Here is a 24,841-nt window from a genome sequence, read left to right on the forward strand (position 1 = left end):
CAAGGAGGTATATATATATATATATATATATAATTATTTGAGGGAAGAGGTATCAAACAAGATTGAGAAGGTGGGGAATCTTTTGAAATAATAGGAGGTTAAATCCATAAGTAGATAAAAATTGGGTATTGAAACTCGAGGCATCAGAGCTTGTGGAGATTGTGATGTGAATGAGGTGAAAGGCATGCACCCCTCCAAATAGAAACCAAAGGCAAGCTAGACTAGGGCTTATCCCAAACCAAAGATCAGTCAACGAAGAGGGAAAGGGAAAAGGGCACCATCACAAAAGAGAAGAAAATCTTAACAGAGCGCATATGAAAAACCCTTCTTTTCCTCTCCTTGGTTCTTCTATTCCTTCCTCATTTCTTTTTTTAAGTAATTTTACGTTTTACAGTGTGCATATCCGACTTGCTATTCTTCATGCAAATAGAAACCAAAGGCAAGCTAGACTAGGGCTTATCCCAAAGCAAAGATCAGCCAATGAAGAGGGAAAGGGCACCATCACAAGAGAAGAAAATCTTAACAGAGCGCATATGAAAAACCCTTCTTTTCCTCTCCTTGGTTCTTCTATTCATTCCTCATTTTTTTTAAATAATTTTACGTTTTACAGTGTGCATATCCAACTTGCTATTCTTCATACATCGGGGATTTGGCTAATTTCAGTGCATGAAATCTGATTGTTGAAACTTTGAAACTTGTATACAGATTTCTGGATTGAATATGGAGTTTTTCTTTGATTTGGCGAAAACTTGTTAAATAAATTTTATTGTGCAAAATGCTATGCCTAAAATTCCGAGGAACTGAAATTAGTTCAATTCTGATTTAGTTTATCTACAAATTTGCCATACAATAAATTAGATCAATTTCAAATGCATTTTTTACCACAAATGAGAAGACTCAAAAGAGCAATCATCTTTCACAATTAAACTCTTTTCCCCCATAATTTTAAGGCATTGGTAGAAGCAGCTGACCCACTAAAAACCAATTTTCTGCCCCCAACAAACAATGCATGACTATCATACAGATCAAAATGAACAAGAATTTCATTGGCATCATATTAGAAATTACATGTCATGCCCATGTAAGTTCATGAGAATGGATAAAGCTTGCACCGAACACAAGTTGTAAGCAAGAACAAAAAAACATTAAGAAATAGACTAAATATTCCATAATCACAACTCCCACATGGTAAAATAAAAAAGTTCATCAATAGTCAAAGCACATCGATTCAATCAGATAACAGCCCGACAACATCGGGTTCCAAAACAATAACAAAGAACCATTTCTTCAACAAAACAAAATACCTTTACTCAGAAAGAGTAGATTTGAGCTCCCCAGCTTTACGCAGCTCCATGACAATATCACAGCCACCTATCAATTCTCCTTTGTAGTACAGCTGAGGAAAAGTAGGCCAGTTCGAATATGTTTTTAATCCTTGCCTAACTTCCTCATCAGATAGAATATCAAATGATGCGAAACTGATTCCTTCCTCTCGCAGAGCATTAACAACCTTCGAACTGAACCCGCAGCTGGGCGCATCAGGTTTACCCTTCATGAAAAGCATTACGGGGGATGATGAGATCAGATTCTTTAAGCGATCCTCAAGTTTTTCTTCCTGGATGACGCCTTTTTCTGCAAGAACTTTCCTTAAAGCTCCACTCTTATGCATCTCAAGCACTATATCAGATCCTCCAATGAGCTGACCTTTCACATAGAGCTGAGGATAGCTAGACCAGTTGGAAAAGGTTTTCAGACCCTGCCTAACTTCATCATCAGAAAGCACATCGAAGCTCTGAAACTCAACCTTCTCCTGCTTGAGTAAATCAACAACCTTGCTGCTAAAACCACACTTAGGCTCTTCAGGTTTCCCTTTCATGAACAGCACAACAGAACTTGAGTTTATGAGGGTTCCCAGTCGAGATGCTAATTCAGCACTGAGAGTTGTGGAGCCAGCTACCCCACCTTTCCCAGATCCTTGAGCTCCAGGAGATGGCACGTTCTGCTTTGAAATAAAAGGAATTCCATGATCTCTGAACACCTCCATCAATTCTCCACTTTCATGCATGGCAACTACAATATCACACCCACCAAGAAGTTCACCCTTGCAGTAGAGTTGAGGGAAAGTTGGCCAATTGGAGAACTTCTTCATACCCTCACGAACATCATCATCTATTAGAACATCAAAAGTTTCAAATTCAACCCCTTCATTCTTCAAAATTTCAACTACCTTCCGGCTAAACTTGCACTTAGGTTGCTCGGGAGTCCCTTTCATAAAGAGGAAAACAGGGTGAGAATCAACAAGCTGCTGTAATCTCGTCAAATTATCCATGGGGATAGCGTTTGTCGTTTTAGTTTTTGAAGATCCATTTTGCTTTGCCAGATCTTTAACTGTTTCAAGAACAGTAGGACCAGCAGCCATCCCAAGACTTGCAGGTGCAGCTGTTTCTACATTATCAATAGTTCCAGCAATTTTTGCAACTTTATTAGCCAGAACAGATGGATTTGCACCCTCCAGTGTATCAGAAGTTTTTCCATCCTGAAAAATATATGTAGAATTATTGACACAATCTGAAGTTGCCCTATTTAATTCCCCGCAAGATCTAGACTAGCAGCATGTGAGCAGTACATTATGATTTATCAATTAGTTAAAACAATTCATTCAAGGAGGCAGTTATGCGGATGGTCTTCAGAGCCAAAGCCCTTCGTCGTTGGGCAGGACGAAATGATGGCGCAAATGCGTCATGAGGAGGCGATGTGAGAAAAAGCCGGAGAAGCCCTTCGACGTCGAGTACGAGAAGACCTTCGTCGTCGAACACGATGAAATCGATGGATTAGAAGCCGAATTATTCAACGCAGGGAATCACCTTCGGGCGAAACCCTACGCCATTTATATATATCCATGTATATGTATATATATGTATATATGTATCTATGTATATATATATATATGTATGTGTATATATATGTACATAAATAGATAGATATACATATACAATATATGTATGTATGTATGTATGTATCAAATAAGTTACCAAAATAAAATGGTTAGTATGCGCAGTATTGAATGAATTGCTACAAAGACCATTTTTTTTTTCTTGGAGAGAATATAAGTGAATGTTCTTACCAATCCCAACCTAATAGATAAATGAAATTAGCACGGGAAAGCTGCCCATAGCAAAACTGCTACAAACCACATCCAAACTCCCACCCACCAAAAATAAGCATCATTATTAACGCCATTGTTTTCATGCTAATTATTTATTGTAGGCTTTGTAAATCCTCCTCCATCATTCATTGCTGTTCAAAAGCATTATTTGATTTTAAACTGTACTGAGCTAAACCTTTTTAAAATCTACTAAACGAGATAACTTTAGCTGGCACATTTTCATTTATTGCTCTTTCCCATTAATCCTAGTTCTATGCTTACCATTAGCATCCCCTTCCCATCAAGTATTATGGATGAGTAGTCTCAACATACTTTTAACTGCCTTTTCATTAAAAAAAGTTATTGAATTCCAATTTCTATAATAGTTGCCCATCACCAAATACTTATCTAAACATCCATATTAATATTCTCATGTTCTCAGTCTAAGCGTTGTTTTTCTATCACACAATAGGCTTGAAGCATTCCTCCACTTCAACCAACCAACTTGAATTCTACTAATAACATCCCCATCAATATCATCATCACTTTGAACAATAGACCCAAGATATCTAAAGCGTTCACACCTTTTAATAATATGATCACCTATAGTTACAATTCTGTCACCAGAACTACTACCACTAAAATTACATTCCATGTATTCAGTTTTAGTTCTACTCAAACGAAGGCCTTTAGACTCCAAGGTAGACCTCCAAATTAGACTGGCAATCTTATTTATGAATCCCAATTTTTGTATCAGAGACTAAGAATTCCTAAAACCATCACACATCATAAGCAATGCATCTTTGGCAATATCATCATTATCATTTTAATGTTCTAAGTAAACTGCACACCAAATCATATTGCCCACAACCTGTGATGAAGCAACAGGAGGAGGAAAGGGAAAAGAAACCTCATATCTAAATGTAAATCAGGATGACATTCAGTAGGAAATGCCATATATCAACAAAAAAATAAAATAAATAAATTAAAAGTTCATATCTGACATGTCTAATTAATACTAACCTTGCAGAAGACAAAGTATGGCACAGCTGACACTGCATAAGCATCTGAAATTTCCGGTTGTTCTTCTGCCTCAACCTGTCAGGTAAAAAAAAATTATAGAAAAAAGGTTAATTGCAAACAAAGAGTGTGTATAGACCATCATAAAAATACTGCAATTAGCATCATTTTTCATTTTTCATGGAGTAATGTAGCATGTTCTGCACTATTTGAACTTTCAGAGTAATTAGTAGCAAGATTCCAGTATTTTGGAAAAAGATGATGCATTTAGCAAATTTCTAGATCTCCCATGTAAGAGAGAGATATTGACGTGTTGCAATGTAGGAAAATTACAAAGAGATTTAAAGTTCCATAAGAGAAGAAGACCAGGAAATTGTCGAAAGATTTAAAGTTCCATAAGAGAAGAAGACCAGGAAAAAAATGGCAGGTATTTTAGATTAATTCAAACTAGTTTCTGTCACTGAATCAATATGAGACCGATAAAAGCAATAGTAGATGCCCCTGGGAATTAATTCCTCCATAAATCTATCTCCTAGTCCTGGCTGCACATCCCCATTGTACAGCTCATAACTAGGATCTAGGATCACTGAAAATGTGTCTACCCGAAAATCTAAGAGTTTGTACTCATAGGAAGTACTAAAAGAAAACCTTAAGAGGAGCATGCTCAATTTTTTACATCGTATTTTCTTTCAGTTTATGACAAAATATATCATGATGTGATCCAATTGAAAACAGGACGTGTTCTCAAATAATTTAACTTGCTCTTTAGGTTCGGTTCACCACTACTAAAGTTGCAATAAAATCAGCTTCATGAATAGTCCTAGTTTAAGACTTTATGATTTTCTAGTCTACAATATTTCCCCATTCGCAATTTTTCTCCTGCATTCTCTTCCAAGTGTTCTTCCTATTTCCTTAAATTTTGGCAACCAATGTCGTAATTCCAAATGTCTATAGTGGCACTAATGCTACAGTACCAGATACCTAAAGTGCCACAGATTTTCCACAATCCAGAGTTCTGAGGAAGGCCGCTAATTGTACAACAACCCTACTGCCCCTAATCCAAATAAAGGCTTAGAAATCGAGCCCACGACTATCGATGATAGCTACAATCCCAGCATCTTATATGGAAATCCTTGTATTGCTGCATCCCTTATTTCAGTTGATTGCAATAGTAATGGGCTTCCTATTGCAGCCTCTTGCTTTCTTTTTGAGGAACCGTTTATTTTGAAATTTTGAAACCCAACGTTATTTCCAATTATTTATGTGCCCGAGGAGTCTGAACTTTCACTTTTTACCACACTAATTGAATTTTTAGTTGTTTCTCATTTTGAGTCCTATGAGGAGTATAAACAGAACGTTTAACAGCGTATAAAAATTACTAAAGAAAGAGTATTGAAATAAAATGTTATTTTTTTATCAAATTTAATGAGTTGTTCGATAAGTATTCCTTTTTATTGCTATTCAAGCGTAGATGGGTACTTCTACGGACAAGTCTCATTGTTTGGGCATGCATAGCTCTTCCTTTTGAGGCAATTTATATAAGTATATTCAATAATATTACTATTGTCAGGTGTCAGGTCCCGAATGCAAAAAACGAAGGGTTGTGTTAGATAGTCGACAGTCAACATAAAAATTGTCGAAAAACACACATGAATCTTTTTTATCATTGGGCCAATACCAGAGCATCTCCTGGAAACGATGCGTTGTACGGCCTGAATACATTGAAAAGTGTGCAAGAATTGTGGCACCATCACCCGAGTGCAGTGTTAAATAAACAAGAGTTCTCATTTTATCAACGAATACAGACAAAACAGTTAGTCCATAAAACTAATATTATAATAGGAACTTGGTAGGTACTCTCACATTAATAGAATTAATAGATATTATGATTCATAGAAAGATAAATATCTTTATGCATTCAAGAAAATACATGAATTAGTGAAAAGACTAAGAAAACTGATAGCTTAAATTTCAAACTTTAGTATTCAAATAGGAGTCATACAAAAAATGATGTATGTGTAATTATAAATAATTTGAAAGTAAGGTTGTAAGAAATTAATAGAATTAGAGATTGAATTATAACTCTAAAGACTATTGTTGATGCTAAAATTCTTAAGGTTATAAGTGATTATACACCTCAATTAGGTTTGGATAGATATATTCAAAAGAAAAATATTGGAATGACCTAAAGAAATAATACAAAGGATAAATTTTGAAGAAAGAATTTTTATTAGAGGAGATTCAAATGACATGTTAGTAGAATGGTAAGAAAATTTTAGAAGTATTCATTGTGGCTATGATTTTGGAGTGACTAATGAAAAAGATAGAGAAATATTGGATTTTCTTTATTTTATTATTTTATTATTGTAAATATTTTATATGAGGAAGAAGATAAACATATTATCACTTATAAGAATGAATTTAATAAAACATAAATTGATTATTTTCTTATTTGAAAAATAGATCGTTGAGATTGTAAAGATTGTAAAGTCATTCTATGTAAAAATTTAAGTACCCATAATTGATCATTAGTTTTGGATTTTAAGATTAAAGATTGAAAGATGAAAAATACAACTAAGTATTAACACAAAATTAGATAGAGCATTTAAAAGAAATAAATAAAATTATTTTATTAGAAAACTTCAAGATCATAAAATTTTGGATGTTCATGAAAAACTAATACTATGTACAATAAAATAATAAATATTATTAAATAAGTTGCAAAAGATGTCCTTTAATAATCACAAGACAGCTCTTATGAATAAAAATAATTGATAGTGAAATAATAACTTACAATAAGAGATAAATAATAAGAAATTTTGTTATAAAATTAGTTAAGATGTAAAGGAATAAAAAATTGAAAAAAATTTAAGTGGCACATAAGGAGTCTATGAGAATAATTTGTGATGCAAAGAATTCTATTTTTAATGATTTTTATGATACTAAAGAGAGTGCAGTATATATGTATAAAATAGAAAGGAAAATAGAAAAAAAATAAAAATTTAGTTCAAGCGTATTAAGGATGAAAATCAAAAAATATTTTTCTTAAATGAGAATATTCAACATGTGTGGGTAAGATATTTTGATAAACTTTTCAATAAAAATTGTGACAATACGATTGACTTTAACTCTTAATATAATAAATAATAATATTTTTCTATTTCCACCATCGCATTAGTAAAAAAAGAAATTGAAGAGGCTTTAAAGAAAATGAAGTGTGAAAAAGTAGTGGAACCTAGTGTTATTCTAATAGAAATATGGAAATATTTAGGAGATTTGGAAATTTCATAGCTTACTAAACTTTTTAATATTATTTTAAAAATTAAAATAATGACTGATGCGTGGAGAAAGTGTCTATTAGTTCATATTTTTAAAAATAAAATGATGCACAAGAGTGTACAAATTACAAAAGAATTAAGCTAATGTATCATACATCAATGTTATGGGACAGAGTAACTAAACATAGGTTACGACGTGATACAAAAATTTTCAAAAGCAATTGGGATTCATGCTCGGAAAGTCTATTATGGAAGTTATACATTTATTAACAGGTTTGATAGAGAAGTACAAAGTGAGTAAAAAAGGATCTAAATATGATTTTTATTGATTTCGAAAAAACTTATGAAAAGGTTCCAAAGAAATAATTTAGAGAATTCTAGAAAAGAAATGTGTTCATATTGCTTATATTCAAGTCATTAAAGATACGTATACTAGAGTTATTACTTGTGTTTAAACACAAGGAGATTGACCAAGTATTTTCCTATTTCATTTGGATTACATCAGGGATCAGTTTTAAATACATATCATTTGTTTTTGTTATGGATGTTCTTACTGGACATTTACAAGATGATGTACCTTGATGTATGTTTTTTGCTACTGATATCCTTTTTTGTCAATAAGAATAGAGAGAGTTCAGGAAATATAGGATTTATGACGGTCAACTTTAGAGTTTAATGGTTTTCATTGGAGTATATCTAAAATTGAATACATGAAATATAATTTTAATGGTGGTAGATCTAGTGGCAGGGTTGTAACAATTTTTGATCGAGTCATCAAAAGGAGTGAACGTTTTGTTTTAGATATCTCGGGTCTATTTTTAAGAGTGATGGTGATATAGATGGGAATGTTATCAGTAGAATTCAAATTGGATGGTTGAAGTGGATGAATGCCCAGGCCTATTGCGTGATAGAAAAGTATCACTTAGACTTAAAAGAAAATTTTATAAAATGGTGGTGAGACCTGCAATGTCTTATGGCACAAAATGTTGGCTAGTAAAAGAGAAACATAAATATAAGTGTTGTTGCGATGAGAATGCTCTAGTGGAGGAGTGGCTTTAGCTCTAGTGACAGACAAGATTAGAAAGTCTTCTTAGATGGTTTAGTCGCATTTAATGTTGCCCATCTGATGACCCTGTTAGGAGAGTAGATGCTTAGATTTGACTTACGTTAAGAAAGGTTGAGGTAGACCTAAAAAGATTTGGACATGTTGTATAAAAAATTATCTTAAATTATTAGATTTAAATGAAAATGTCACACTCAACAGGACAGTGGAAAAAAACAATTCATTTAGCTGACCCCACTTAGTTGGATAGACGCTTCTTCTTATTCTTCTTGTTGTTGTTTAATAACTAGTTTGTCCATTAAAATTTTACTAAGTGCGATATATGTCAGATTCTTTTCTAAGGATTAGACATTGATAGTTGTTTAAATTTTGCATTTGATATCTAATTTTCTTACGTAATTTTAAACTTTGACAACCATTAAATTATTACTTGGAATGAAAGAAGCATGTTTATTATTTTTACATTAATTATAACTGTTTTTACTGAAGCTAATAGATGGTAACCTGTAAATTTGTGTTTGCATCCGTGACCTAATCCTAGATTGCATTAGTAATCCCTAAAGCCTTAACCTTCATACAGAGCTTATGTTGGTCAACATGTCACTCAGAAGTGGGAAGAATTATGAGGGTTAATGGATTGCCATATGGATGATATTTTAACAGTCTTGTCAAACCAACTAAGAGACTTAATAGAGAAAGAAACAAAACATAGGAAGAAACCAAATTATCATGCAACTTAACGATGGAAACTAACCAGTAATGCATACGAGAACCGAATCACAAAATTTGTTTTGATAAATAACACATTCACAACATATATCTGGAGATGAGAAAACCAACAAGAAAGAAGCAACCCAGAGAGATGACATGTGGAATACACCACTAAAAAATATATGACAACGATATGACATTGTCAAAGAAACAACAAAAGGTTTCATTTTATACTCATCGATCTGCAATGGAAGCATTGATTCTGAAAATTCTTATGACTGGATAATGAATATGACTAATTTCTTTAATTAGCAGATCATATTTTGTGAGCAAAACATATCATTTTCAAACAGCTTACTGGCCAAGAAAAAATAAATTCTGTATGTGCAAAACAACAAACGATGGTGTCAAACCCAACTACCATATAAGCTGAAATAAAACAGTTCTTAAAAAAACACACCATTATTCTACAAAAATCAACTGCTCAATGAGTTTAACTCGATAAAGTGCTGAATAAAGGCCATCACTTAGTAAGTTCGAAGAATTGTTCTTACATTCTAAAATTGGTCGCCATAAAAAAATGATGTTTTCTAAGTTTAGAAGTGGATAAGTCCTAAAGTTAAATGAAAAAAATACAGCACATAAAGTTAACTTGCTTGGGGAGGCTTCTCAACTGGAATTAAATTTAGAACTACCAAAATATCTTACACCAAAAAGAATCTTTTCATATGCAGGGAATTTCTCTTTCCACTTAAGTAATCAAACCCAAATCACTATAATTAAAGAAAATAACACATCTATCAACAAAGATTAAAAAGCAAAGTTGGCATCTACCAATATGATCCAAAGTTTCCAATAAGGCTTGTTTAAGATGTCAGCCAGTCGACGATATGCAAGTGAATGTGCTGATAGTAACTTTCAACATAATGTTAAATAAAAAGAAACTAGGATGATAGTAGAAGATGTGCATGACTTTGTCAACGAAATAAGTGTTAATGAGAACTCTATAAATGTTATGTGATTGTTGACCTCATTTTCGGGTGAGGTCTTCTCCTCTTCTCCTTAGAGCCTACGGTCTAGACCTAGGACTTCCTCTGGGACTCTCTTAAAGGACTAGTCAGGGACTCACACCAGCTAGAAATTTGAGCCACCTCGTCACTCCTTCGAGTCTCGTATGAGCGGTCCCAAATACTCAGCATTTTTCCTGAGTTGGTTAGAACCGATATATGAAACTCGAATTGAGTTCCTACATGAATAGGAGCAACCCCTGGAGAAACCTCTTGCTACTCAAATTCTCACTAACGCCGCATTTGGCGCACACATCGCACTATGCACGATTTTGACTTGAATTGATTTGCACGTCGGCGAACTAGTCTGGACGACCACAGATGACGAAACGGACCACACGGATGCGCTTGGGACGTCGACTTTAGCTAAGATGGACACTCATATCACTATGGTTTCGCGCACGAGCAATTAACACGAAAATCGATGCACATTTTTTTAATTGGCGGGGCGTGGGCTCGAGCTCAACCCAGGTTCAACTCGGGTTCGATTCGGGATGGACACGGGCTGAACACGAGCTCGGTTATTTCAAATTTCAAATTTTGAATTTTAAATCAACCATTTAATTTCACATTAATTAAATTTAATTGAAGAGCATCATTTGCCAAATAAAACTCCTCTGCGCATGGAAAAAAATCAATTCCAACGAGTATTTGGAAATCGCGGGATACAAATCTCGCTCGTCTCTTCCTCGCCAGCCATTCGGCACCCGCTCCTCCTCCGCTCGATCTCATTCCCCCTCTGCGACCTAAATTAGACTCCTCCCCAGCTCGACTCTCGCTCCCTCACACAAAAAGAAATCCCGCTCGCCTGTCTCGCCTCCCTCAGAGATCAAACGCCCCATTCGACATCGAGAACTCTTCCTTCTCACACCAAACAGCCGCTCGACACTGCGTCCCTCCTCTGCGAACCGAAGCCCTCTCCTTCTCTACACCGAGCCCGCTTGACACTGCGTCCCTCCATTGCACCGAAGCTTTCACCCGCTCGCCTCCTCTCTGTGCCGAGCCGGCTCGCCTCCTTCCTCGCCCGATCGAAGCCACAGACCCCCGCTTTCCTCTCTGTGCCGAAGACCCTCGCCTCTTCCTCTCCCGCCGAAATCTTCTATCCAAAGCTCCATCACTTCTCTCGCAAGCTAAGCAAAGACCCTGAAGAAAGCATTCGAGTTCATCAAAGGTTTGAGCCCGTTTTTTGATTCACTTTCTCGAAACTTGCAGATTCAATCATACATGCTTTCAAATCCCAAATAGATTCAAGATTCTTAATAGTAACTACTTTAGTTATGCCAAAAGATTTATTTTCTTTAAATCTGAAATTTTCAGGCGTTTAACTCTAGATTGGTAAAAAAAAAAAAACCTGAAACTTGTTTTTCTTCAAACTTTTGGAAAAAATTGAAGGTCCTCTGCTCTTTGATTTGTGAGAGATTGTGAAAAACTGAAACTTACATGCTTTTTCTTCTCACTTTTGGAAATATTTGAAGGTCCTATGCTGTTTGATTTGTGAGAAATGGTGAAAACCTGAAACTTTCATGCTTTTTCTTCTTACTTTTGCAAAGATCTAAGGGTCTTATGCTTTTGATTGGTGGAAGAGGGTGAAAATTATTCATGCAATATTAAGTCTCCTTGTGAGCTGACTTATCTAGGCCGATTTGGAAATTGAGGGAAACATTCCACTCAATTCAAATGTATATTTACATATCTCACACATAGACTCTGCTCATTACATTCATGTCACGCGAATCTTTCATATCATATAAAACTTATTGCAATTTTGTATAGGAAATTGAATGTCACTTCTGATTATTTATGGGCTGTTTTACTCACTGTTTTAAAGGCATTAAACCCATCATTTGGGGGCTGTTTTACTCACTATTTTAAAGGCATCAAACCCATCATTTGGGAGTTATTTTACTCACTATTTTAAAGGCATCAAACCAATCATTCGGGGGTTGTTTTACTCACTATTTTGGAGCCTCTAAAAATACATTTTGTTAGTTAATAAAAGCTGTTTGGAATCACCGATTGCTTTTTGGAATCTTATAGTGGATGTTTGGGCTTCTGTAAGTGTTGTAGGTTTTGTCCGGGTTCATGTTATTTCTGTTTGGAGTGCTTGAAAGCCGTAGGACAGCTATAGAAAGTTGTTGTTTGGATTTGAGAGTCGTAGAAGGTCATAGGATCACCGTGTAAGCTTGTTAGTTGCTGCCCAGAGGATGTCGTAGGATCACCGTGTAAGCTTGTTAGTTGCTGCCCGAAGCCGTAGGATATCATAGGATCACCATGTAAGCTTGTTAGTTGCTATCTAGAGCCGTAGAAGGTCGTAGGAACACCGTCTAAGCTTGCTAGTTGCTGCCCGAAGCCGTAGGAGATCTTAGGATCACCGTGTAAGCTTGCTAGTTGCTGCCCGAAGCGTAGGAGGTCGTAGGATCACCGTGTAAGCTTTCTAGAAGCTTTCTAGTATTTGCCCGGAACCGTAGGAGGTCGTAAGATCACCGTATAAGTCTGCTAGTTTCTGCCCGGAGCCGGAGGATGTCGTAGGATCACCGTGTAAGCTCGCTAGTTGCTGTCCAGAGTTGTAGAAAGCCTTAGGATCATCTGTTTTGAGTTCCTAGCTGCTGTCACGACTTGTTTTACTGTTTTTTACACTAGAATTATTGTTCTCATATTTTTCTGCAAATTTATTTAAATTCCCTGCAAATTATATTATATGAGCAAACCACGCACCAGAGACAATAGCAACAAATACGTCAGGTACGCAAGTACATTTTATTTATTGTTATTTTATCACTGTAATTTACTCTTGCTTTAATGTATCATGCATACCTGGTTGAGACAACATTTTCAAAACAGAATAATTTTCAAAAATTAAACAACATTTTCAAAACAAAATAATTTTCAAAAATTAAACAACATTTTCAAAACAAAACAAAAACATAACACATAATTTTGAATTTACGGGAGTCCCTCGGATAAGGTGTCGAAATATCCCCAGTTTAAATGAGCTTAACAACTCGTTTAGACTAAGTAAATTCAAAAAAAAAAAGTGGTACCGGAATGAGGGAACCGTGGGATCTTAACGGTGTCGCTCTAATTAACTTTAACTCCCCCATAATGCTTGAATGACAAAAAAACTAAAACTTTGGAACACACCTGATAAAATCTTTTGAACCTCAAATTTTAGGACTGCTAATTTGACGACTAGCTTGGAGCATACACTGTGAGCAACACGAAGAGGACCTACAGAAGGACATCTTCGAGAGATCAAACAAGTCTACACCAGCTAAACCTTCTTAGTCTAAATAACAACCCATAGGACTTCGAGGTAGCTCGCCCAGCGCAACGTAAATCCTCACACCTTCTTTAGGCTCCTTTACAACCATGTTGTGCAGCGTAAGTCCTAACTCGATTTAGGTTCCGAGGTTGTCGTGTGACACAATATAAACCCTTCTATCTTTGCGGGCTATTTGCATAATCAGTTATTATGCAAATGTAAGTCTCAAATAATAAAATTGACAGGATTGAACTCTTGAATAACATCATCACCAAAACGCAGCCACGCGGTGAGATAGTTTGAGAAGTCACTGAATGTTCTTCTCAGAATCTATGACGTCCTTTATATTTTCCTTTCTTTAGACTCCTGAAAATGATTGTTCTTATTTGAGCGACTCCCACTTGTTTTTCCACATCTTACCGTGAAAACCTAAACCTTGAAATTTTGAAGACTAGTTACTCTAATCATTATTGAGAGTTTTCTCCAGTGACCCAGTCATTTGGAATGTAATTAACTATAAGGGTTTGCCTCCATAAAGAACTTAGAACCCATATAAATAAACTCTATTTAACTTTTGTATTAGATAGGGGAACTTGTCGGTCACACATAAAAGGTTCACAGACAAAATGGATGTCACGAATCTTTTAGTTTGCAGGATTGGGTCTATCGTCGGGATATACACTCATCTTTTGAAAATGTGTAGTATTCACGATATCGAGCATGATTATGCAAACTATTGGACGAATGAGATCCATTTAGTCTCATTTTTCAAAAATTAAACATGTTACTTTCAAAACCAAAAGTATATACCTCTTATATTTAAATTAATTTTTTTAAAATCATTTTCAAATCAAAATGTTGACCGACAGTGATAAAACATTGCACCCAAAGTCAAACCTGATTGGAATAGAACGTCAATCTTTTTAAACTTGCTCATGGAATGTTGCACATTTTATTTAAGTCGAACTAGGTCGTACAATTTAGACATGAACTATCTAGGAAATCCAATACTTATTCTTTTAAGGACAATGATAGAAGAATCATACGTAAACAAACCAAACCTAAGAGCCTTGATAAAGTATGCTTTCAAGTTCCTAATGAAATTAAAATGATACACAAACCAAGCAAGGGAACTTAAGCGTCATTATTCACAAAAAATTAAGAAAGCTAATAACTCATTGTTCTCAAACCATTAAGCAAGCCAATAGCTTGCTTTCTTTAAAAGTAAACATTCAATATAAAAATTAGAAGACAAATAATTATGAAAAGACCGAACAAATCCGAATACATCAACGAAATTAATAATTGTAATTCAATCACAAAAATTAAATTCCAATGTTCTGAAATTTGAACAAAATCGGAGTATCAACAATTAGTTAAATCCACTTGTAAGAAAATCTAGGTTTCAAACAAGAATAAGTAGATATCTTCCCACAAAAATTAGAAAACCATAACTGTATCACATATGATTGAATCACACAATAAACTTATACACATAGATTGAAAACTAGAGTAGAGAGAGTCGCCTTAGATGGTTTGATCACATTAAATGTCGACCATCTGATGACCCGGTTAGGAGATTAGAGGTAGATTTGAAAAAACCTGGGCATATTTTGCAAAATATGATCTTAATTTATTAGAAATACATAAAAATATGACACTCAATAAGACATAATAGAGAAAAGGGATTCATGCAGGCGGCTCCACTTAGTGGGACAAAGGCTTGTTGTTGTTGTTATCGTAGTTTTTGTACAAAGATTGAAAACTAAAATATATTTTATTCAAAAGGAATAAAATGCCTAAGAACATCTATTTGTAGACTCCAAATACTTAAGTTAGTAGATATGACAGACATAAGATAAACCCAATCCGATCCTAGATAACTTTCAAGTTCATAATTCAACTATATCCAAAAATAAAAATTTGAAATAACTACAAAAGGTAAGTGAATGGGCAAAACAAAATTTCCTAAATTAGTGGCAACAACACAAAACCACCTATATTATAATCATAAAAATATTAGTCTTAAAAATTTAAGAATACAAGTGCCAATCTAACCAACATGAAAAATTGACTCTAGTTAATTGAGCATTCATAGCCATAATTCAAAAAAACTTTTGGTGAGGTAAATGCCAAAAGATATAAAGAAATATGAAAGACATGAAAGATGGAGCTTACAACTTGATTGCATATAATCAAGAGACTTGATTATCTTCTCAATATAATTGAGAAGATATAGAGAGATGTGTAAGATATAAGAGATGAGACATAAAGGTTGATTCACATATGATCAAATAGACTAAGTATCTCCTCAATATGGCCGGAGAAATGAAAAACCATGGAATGTAGAGAATACATCTTGAGCTAATGTGTGTGTGCTAGAACCACACATTAATGAAAAACATCTTGTGCTAGAACCATACAACTTGATTGCATATAATCAAGAGACTTGATTATCTTCTCAATATAACTGAGAAGATATAGAGAGATGTGTAAGGTATGGAAGATGAGACATAAAGGTTGATTCACATATGATCAAATAGCCTAAGTATCTCCTCAATATGGCCGGAGAAATGAAAAAACATGGAATGTAGAGCATACATCTTGAGCTAATGTGTGTGTGCTAAAACCAACCAAGGTAAAATGAGGTTATTTGTGTATTGAACCTAATGTGTATGCAATGCTTGACAAACGATAAGTGTTTACATTTGACTAGAATGTAATCCCAACAAGTTCTAAATTCAAATCATTTGGTCGGCATGGTGATGCAATAATTGAACAAGAAGATCAAAGCTAACAAACGTGTGTGCAAAGGTTGAGCTCCAGTGAGACACAAGAGAGGTCAACAAATGCATTGGAAAATAAATTGTTTAAAACATATGCTCAAGAGGAGAGTGGGAATATGGGAATAAAGTTAAATTTATCATTTAATATTTAAGGATATACAAGTCTCAAAGCTTTTATTCTTAGAGTTAGTGGCTTAACGCAGAAGAGAGAGAGAACTCAAAGATGGTTGAAATTCTAACCAATGTGAGATGGCTTTGTGACCCTTATGTAGAGTTGATCGGTGTATGAAAGTGGAGTTAGCGGCTTAAAAGAATATAGACACAAAAATTGAATGGCAGAATTAGATTGAACTTTAAGAATCTTGAAAGCAAAACCAAATAACTTACAGGAGGGTGCTTTTCTCACTTTCTTATAAAAGATTGAAAACGACAAAAGATCCAAAAACATCTTTATGTAAAAGAAGACGTCCTAAATTGCAAAAAAAAAAAAAGTTACTGATTTGAGAAACTAGTTAGTTGGCCACAAGAAGTGTATACGATAAACAGTTGCATTCACGATGTAATGCATGTAATCAAACAAGGGTTGTGATCAATTAAAACATACACAACCATAAGGTAATTATGACTATGGTGAAATATGTAAGGTTGAGCTAGAATGTGATCATGGTGAGATACGAATTATCAAATAGAGATCATGATTGTGATGAGGTGCACAAGATCGCAACAAGATACACACAAATGGATAGGGATCACGATCATAGTGAGACGCGCATGTGCGATTGGAGATTTCAATTGCAGTGAGATGTGCATGATCTGAAGAAGCTCGACAACCGATGAACATAGCCTATGTTCTAGAATAGACTTGGACAACATGGGATGTACTGTGTTGAACCTAGTGCACGTAATAAACTGCAAACAAGCAGGGATATGTGCAACTAGGATGTGAAACTAATATGGAGGTTCATATTCAAACCATCGGGTGTGTGTGGTGTCACAATGATTGAACCGTAAGACTCAAAGCTAGCCAAGATGCATGTGCAAAGGCTTTGAGTGCAACAAAGACGAGTACAACAATGTGCAAATTTAAGGAGAAAAAAAACAGAAATAAAAGTGGAAGATGTTTAGTGAGATTTATGCTATGATTTTTTGCATATTTCAAGTTTCAAATGCAAAATAACAAGTAAAAGATTTAATCCATTCTCGAATAAACTCAATTTAAATGGGAAAATCTATATAGGATAATAACTAAATAAGTTCAAACCAAAAATATTTCCAGCAAGAACTATCCTAAGATTGAATTAAAAGTTTAGAATCATGTTTATCTAAACAAGTTTCAAAAGTCAAACTCACCCTTATCATGCAGTAATCTGAATTTTGATCTAGTATTCCAACTTCCAGGGCCTTAATCGCCTTCACATGATGTTCAATTGATGAACTAATGCATATGAACTGCTAGTAATATTCATTTGATTTTAACAGCGTGATATGAGAAACACCAATGGTTGGCAACTCCATAAGCAATTAGGCAACCAAGAAGAGATTGCCCTAATGACTAATCACACAATTCCTTCATCATGCAATGCCTAAATTATGAGGATAGCTTTATCGTGGAAACATTCTTTGAAGAAGATAGCAAAACTGACCATCTCTTCAAGATATAAATCCTAGATCATGGGTCCTCCATTTAAGATGATTTTACTATGGAGAAATCAAAACTTTATGTGAGAGAAGGCTGACAATCCAACCTTCAGCCATAACAATTTATTGTAACTGGCAATTGATCTCTTAGTAAGTTTTTATAGCATTTTATAAACTACTTTTAAGAGCCTCTTGGTTCATCGAGCAAGAGCAATACTTTATCTTTAGAAAGCCCCATGTAAATGTCAAAAATCATATATTGAATGTATTATTTGCTTTAACTTGATTATATAATAATGTCTTCTCTTTGGAACTTGTCAAAACTAATAGAGCAATAATTTCATTTTATCCTTTTCTCATTCAAATTGAAAAGGGGAAGCTCTTCAAGCTCCATCAGTAAGGGAGGCTTCTTCACTTTTGAATGCCTTGCTCCATTTCCCTTCCAGGAGATGAGCTTTTCTTCCTTTAAAATTTATTTAGGTAGTTGAATATATATTGTTGTGTAATCATCAATGTGTAAAATTGTGCGATTGAGTATTGAGATATTTCATTCACGAGACTAGGCCCTTAAGTTTCATTTTAGGAAAATTGTGAAAAGATAAATTATAAATTAATATATTAGCAACATCAGATATGATTGTTGTTACTCCAGATTGGCTCTAAGTCCTTTTAATCTCTTCTATCTTTTTTTTGTTTAATTACTCAGCTTCTCCTTCAACAATTGTATCCTCAAATTATACATGGGCGAGATTTTCAAACCTCAGTCATAAGAATATATGAAACAAATCATATTAAAATAAGAAAGGGAGGTTGACACTTTGAATGGTATTGTTTCTCATGGAAATACCTCTCAATATTCATGTAAATATGTTTGTGTGTCTACTTAACAACCACTAGAGATATCCTCTGAGTAACAGATGCCCCCTATCTGACTTCTATCATCCTCCACATTTACTATTAATGATTTATGGAACCTCATACACCTCTACTAGATATCAGTGGCAAAGATGATGAGAAATCCCTATACTGCACTCACTTCGATAAGAAGAGCTGACAACGTCAAAATGTTCTTGTGCAAGATACTTTGAAATCATATATGTTTGGATCTTTTTTGTTTTTCTACTTCCAGCACTTTAGAACATAGTGCAAAATTCTTGTGCAAGCCAAAGAGGTGTTCACACATCCTTATAACACCTCATTTAATCATCTTCTAATAACAGTTGCACTTGAAAGAAATATATGGCTAATCGTTATCTCCAAAGTCAATTTGCATATTATATCTCCAAGCTTGATCATTCCTATGAATTGTATTATGATTTTCTCCTTACCTCTAATCATTTCTTGTAAAACTCTAAATTGAAAATTTTAATTAAAAGTTCAAAAAAATTTGATAAATTGCAAATAATCAAAAAATTTAAAAACATTGGATTTAGAAGCAGCAAGCAAAAATAAAAGAAGCAAATGATGGTGGCAATAAAAGCAACAAGTGGCGAGGGCGACGACGGTGATAAAAGCAATAAACGACGAGAGCAACACCAAAAGCAACAAGTGGTGGGGTTGGGGCTGGCGGTGGCAAAAGCAACCAGACACAAGAGGAGATTGTACAGAGCAAGCTGAGTGGACGAAACCAACAAATGGTAGCAATAGAGTAGTCGATGAAAGAAGGAAACTGTGGCATTGGCACCGGCGCTGAGGACGAAAGACAAGGAAATCATCATGAGAAGGGAGAAGGGAGATCATACATCCATAAGAAAGTTCATATCGAGCAATGCAAGTTTTAAGTAAAAAATAAAAAAATCCAAAACTCAGACAAACGTTAATATATTTGTAACAAGGTGCGCCTCAACAAATGTGAGGTGTTCGCATCGCCCAAGTCACTTGAAGCATGCACCTCAAAGCATCATTGGGCCCAAATGCATTGAGTCACACCACAAATTGTGCAATTTTAAATAATGATAATCATACATTGTTTCAACAATACCTTAGTAACATTTATTTTGCTAAAACCAATCATGATAATTGAGTTTTGATTTATCCAAAAAATTTGATAATGGAGTGTTAGAGATATATTGTTTGTCTGGCTCCTAAATAAGTCTGTATATTTTTTTTTTGTTAGCCTGTTCGCAAAAGGTAAAGAAAGCATAGCCTCTCCATTCTTCTTCAACTAAAAAAAATAGCAATGATAGAAATATCTGGTTTGTTTTGATAAGTCTATCCACTTCCTATGTTTGCCTACGAATATGATTGACCCAATAGACCTATTTTTTATGCTCAAATATTAGGTATCACAATCTCCATTAACAAATTCATTGAAATAGTCATGCAATTTCACAGTCTCCATAAGTATTTCCATGAATTTCTATATCAAAAAAACAAGAGCAAAAACTGCACCCAATTTCTACTTAAGATGCTCACATCTCATAAATGATTAAAGGATAAGGCAACCTTTTAATTGACTTATCAACTTAAATCGAAATGATTTATTCAATTTCACATTTAAGTTTACTTTACTAGTTTGCTCAATTGTCTTAATGACTATAAGAGGCATGATTTATTCAATTTCATATGCAGAAATATATTCAGTCTTTTAAAGACTCGGCTCATATTCAAGGGTTTCTATAAGAAGTTAGAATTCACACGCAGAATTATATTCAAGTTCTATATAGACTTACATATGTTTAATTTTGGTTGAATAATCAATTTATATATGAGTTTTAGCTTCAAAATTGATCACATGATCAAATTAAACTTTAAATTTAGGTTGTGAACCTTGCTAAAGATTAGACACAATACATGAACATATTGTACCATGAGCAAATATTCAACTTCAATACCATCTAAGGTAAGCTTATCATGTAACTTACAGATCATCTTCTGAGTTGATCACATCCTTGAAGGCATTTTCATAAACCGCATTTTCTTTAATAATAAAAGATTTAACTAAGCACAATTCATGAGTGAATGCCAGCTTAGCAAGTTCGATAAAGGGAGGAGAAGATTTCCATTTATGAAATTTAATTATAAGAGCTATAGTCCTAACAGAACGTTTATAATATACCTCAAACTTTCAAAATCTACGTGAAGCCTTATTAAGATCTTCTGAGAATTTCAGCTTAATTTAGTCTTAATCTCTCAACTAAGACCTCTAAAAAAATAAATAATGATAAAAAAATAATATCTATATAAATGATGTTTAGATACAAAACTCGTAAACCTGTCATAATATTCATAAATAGTATATCTACCTTATTTACAATAATCAGGTTGTTCGTTTAGTTGATCGCTATATTCATCAAATGATAGATAAAACGCTTTTAAGTTTGTGTTTTAGGTCAGCACGTGTATGTTTAATTCACTACAAAGCCTCATAAAAAAAAAAGGAGCACAGCACACCACTTTCAATGTAGCACATTCAAGATATACAAAGTCAAATAAATGTTAATCTTCAAAGAAGTATTCAAAATCATCAATATAATCTTACTTAAGATTATACTTCCCGTTAGATGCAGGAATGTTATTTAACCTCATGATAACTATGTTGCATTCATCAAAAAATATGATTACTTAATTTTATTTAAGTTACATATTTTGTTGGTTTAAGTATTATGTCCTACTCTTAGTTAACATGTTGATACAACTTAACTATAATAATAACTTGATGAATTATGCTTAAGTATTGGGTTCAATAATGTAACCAAAAATAAGATGCATAATAAAAACTAGAAAACCTCAAGCAAGAGGTTATCAACTCTCAACTATAACAACAATTTAGAAAACAAAAAAACATTTCATAACCTAAATTTAGCCAAAATAGATATCAAAATCATTAAATTTGCTAAAAATGATTGGAATATAAATTTATATTGACTAGTCATGTAATGCACTCATCTTAAAGCTAATTTAATGGCTTTAAAATCCACTTTAACCAAATTTCAATCATAATCCACTAACTATTTTTTTATCTAAAATTTAGTAAACTTTAATACAAAACCAACACACACAGTTCTTTCATTCCAAATAATAATGTAGTCACCAAAATTTAAAACCTCGTTCAAAAAACTAAAAAAAATATAAATTTTCAAAAAAGACTGATTCACACATTAAAAAATAATGTCATATAAACCTTGCCAACACTTCAATCACAAACAAGTAGTATTCAATATTCATAACGAAGTTGATAAAAGGAAGAACGATAAAAATCACCAAATGGAAAGATCAAATCCTATTAGGTATAGAAAAAGTCACCCTTGAAGTAAACATCAAGACTTGAGAAGTGCTCGAAGAATCGACATCCAATAGCATGCATATAACAAAATGAGAAAAAATAAATTTTATTTCAATAATCAATGATTAATTATTTTCATAAATCTATTTATAACCAAAAAAGACTCAAATAAAACAATTTATCAAAATCCATCAAGAACTAAGCTAAATAAAGTAGTTTTAATATATTTTACATGAATTCTAACAAATTTTCAAATTTTTTAAGCAAAACAACTCTAGAATTTTCCCAAAATAGTAAAAAGCACAAGTATATATTATAGTATCATTCAAAGGAAACAAAGAACTACTGGGAACTCCGCAGTTAAGCGTGCTTAGGCGAGAATAGTACTAGGATGGGTGACCTCCTGGGAAGTCTTCGTGTTGCAACCCTAAATTTAACACTACCATTGTCGGTCCCAAGCCCGGATGTGACAAGTGGAGGGTTGTGCTAGGTAGTCGACAACCAGCGTAAACTTGTCGAAAAAAAATCATGACATGAATCCTTTTGATCTTTGTGTAAGTGTTGGGGCGTCCCCTGGAAGCGACGCGCTGTATAGTCTGAATACAGTGAAAAGTGTGCAAAGACCGCTACACTGACTCCCGGCTGTAGTGTCGAATAAGCAAGGGGTTCACAAATTACAGATGGATGCGGGTAAAGAAGTTAGTCCATAAAACTAATGAAATTAATAATAGGATAGGATCTTGAAATATAGGTCCTTTCAATGTAAATTATAGAATTAGTTGATATTATGATTCATAGAAAGATTAATATCTTATTTATTCAAAAAATTAAATGGGTTGGAGAAAAGGCTAAGGAGATTGATAATTTAGGTTTTAAACTTTGGTATTCTGATAAGAGTCGCACTAGAAATGGTGTAGGTGTAATTATAGATAAGAGTTTGAAAGATAATGTTGTAAAAATTAGAGTTAGAGATAGAATTATAGCTCTTAAGATTATCATTGATACTAAGATTTTTAATATTATAAGTGTTTATGCTCCTCAAATAGGTTTAGATATAGGGTCTAAAGATAAATCCTGGAATGACTTAGAAGACTTAATACAAATGATATCTCATAAAGAAAAAAATTTTATTGGAGGAGATTTAAATGGACTTGTCGGTAGAGTGGTAGAAGATTTTAGAAACATTCATGGTAGCTACGGTTTTGGAGTGACTGATGAAGAAGGTAAGGCTATTTTAGATTTTGCTTTAGCATGTGATTTTGTTATTACTAATATTTGATTTAAGAAAAAAAGATGAGCATCTTATTACTTATAAGAATGAATGTAATAAAAAATAAATTGATTATTTTCTTATGAGAAGAAGAGATTGTTGAGATTGTAAAGATTATAAAGTCATTCTATGTGAGGATTTAAGTACCCAACATCGTTTATTAGTTTTAGATTTTAAGATGAAGAGTTATAAAATAAAGAATACCGAGACTCATCACGTAGAATTAGATGGGGGAACCTAAAAGACAAATAAAATTATTTTTATGAGTAAAATTCAAGATTTTAAAATTTGGGATGCTCATGAGGAAACAAACGCTATATGGGATAAAGTAACAAACACAATTAAACAAGTAGCAAAAGATGTACTTGAAGAATCAAAAGAAAAAGTTTCCATGAATAAAAATAGTTTGTGGTGGAATAATAATGTGGAAAAAAAGATAAATTATAAGAAGTTATGTTATAAAAGTTGGTTTAAATATAAAAGCTTAAAAAACTAGAAAAATATCAAACGGTCCACAGGAAATCTAAAAGAACAATATGTGACGCTAAAAATTCTGTTTTTAATGATCTTTATAATAGATTAGATACTAAGGAGGGTGAAAAATATATGTATAAACTAGCCAAAGAAAGAGAAAAGAAAAGAAAAAAATGAACTCAAGTAAAGTGTATTAAAAATAAAAATCAAAAAGTGTTTTTCTTAGAAAAAAATATTCAACATAGGTGGGTGAGTTATTTTGATAAACTTTTTAATGAAGTTTCTAAAAATACGATCGACCTTAGTAATCTTAATATCGTTAATAATAATATAAATTTTCATTTTTACCGTCGCATTAGTAAAAAAGAAGTTGAGGGTGAGGGGGCTTTAAAGAAAATAAGAAAATCAAGGGTGGAAAGTTTATAGGACCTGATGATATCCCAATTGAAGTATGGAAATGTTTAGGAGACTTGGGGTTTTCTTGGCTTACTAAACTCTTTAATATCATTTTAAAAACTAAAAAGATGTCTGAGAAGTGAAGAAAAAGTATATTGGTCCCCATTTTTAAGAATAAAGGGGATGCACAAGAGTGTGCAAATTATAGAGAAATTAAGTTGATGTGTCATACTTTAAAATTATGAGAAAGGGTAATTGAGCATAGGTTAAGACGTATTACAAAGATTTCTCATAATCAAATTGGATTTATGATTGACAGATCTACTATGGAAGTTATACATTTATTGAGAAGTTTGATGGAGAAGTTCAGAGATAATAAGGAAAATCTACATTTGATTTTTATTGATTTAGAAAAAGCTTACGATAAGGTTCTAAGAGATATCCTTTAGAAAATTCTCGAGAAGAAATGTGTTGATATGACTTATATTCAAGTCATTAAAGATATG

At 33.4% G+C, this 24,841-nt stretch overlaps 1 protein-coding gene across 1 annotated transcript in view; it reads right to left on the bottom strand.

The window, feature by feature from the left end:
• Positions 1-1,110: 1,110 nt before the first annotated feature.
• The window catches only part of LOC110025451 (monothiol glutaredoxin-S11), a 26,233-nt gene continuing 2,502 nt past the window's right edge, over positions 1,111-24,841 (bottom strand). The window contains exons 2-3 of the mRNA XM_020725934.1: positions 4,169-4,243; positions 1,111-2,536 (exon numbers count right to left, since the gene is read on the bottom strand). Of these exons, the coding sequence (XP_020581593.1) occupies positions 1,307-2,536; positions 4,169-4,243 (1,305 nt within the window). The 3' untranslated portion in view covers positions 1,111-1,306. The remainder of the gene's footprint in view (positions 2,537-4,168; positions 4,244-24,841) is intronic.

This window comes from Phalaenopsis equestris, unplaced genomic scaffold (genome assembly GCF_001263595.1).
Source record: "Phalaenopsis equestris unplaced genomic scaffold, ASM126359v1 Scaffold000298, whole genome shotgun sequence".
NCBI classification, from domain to species: domain Eukaryota; kingdom Viridiplantae; phylum Streptophyta; class Magnoliopsida; order Asparagales; family Orchidaceae; genus Phalaenopsis; species Phalaenopsis equestris.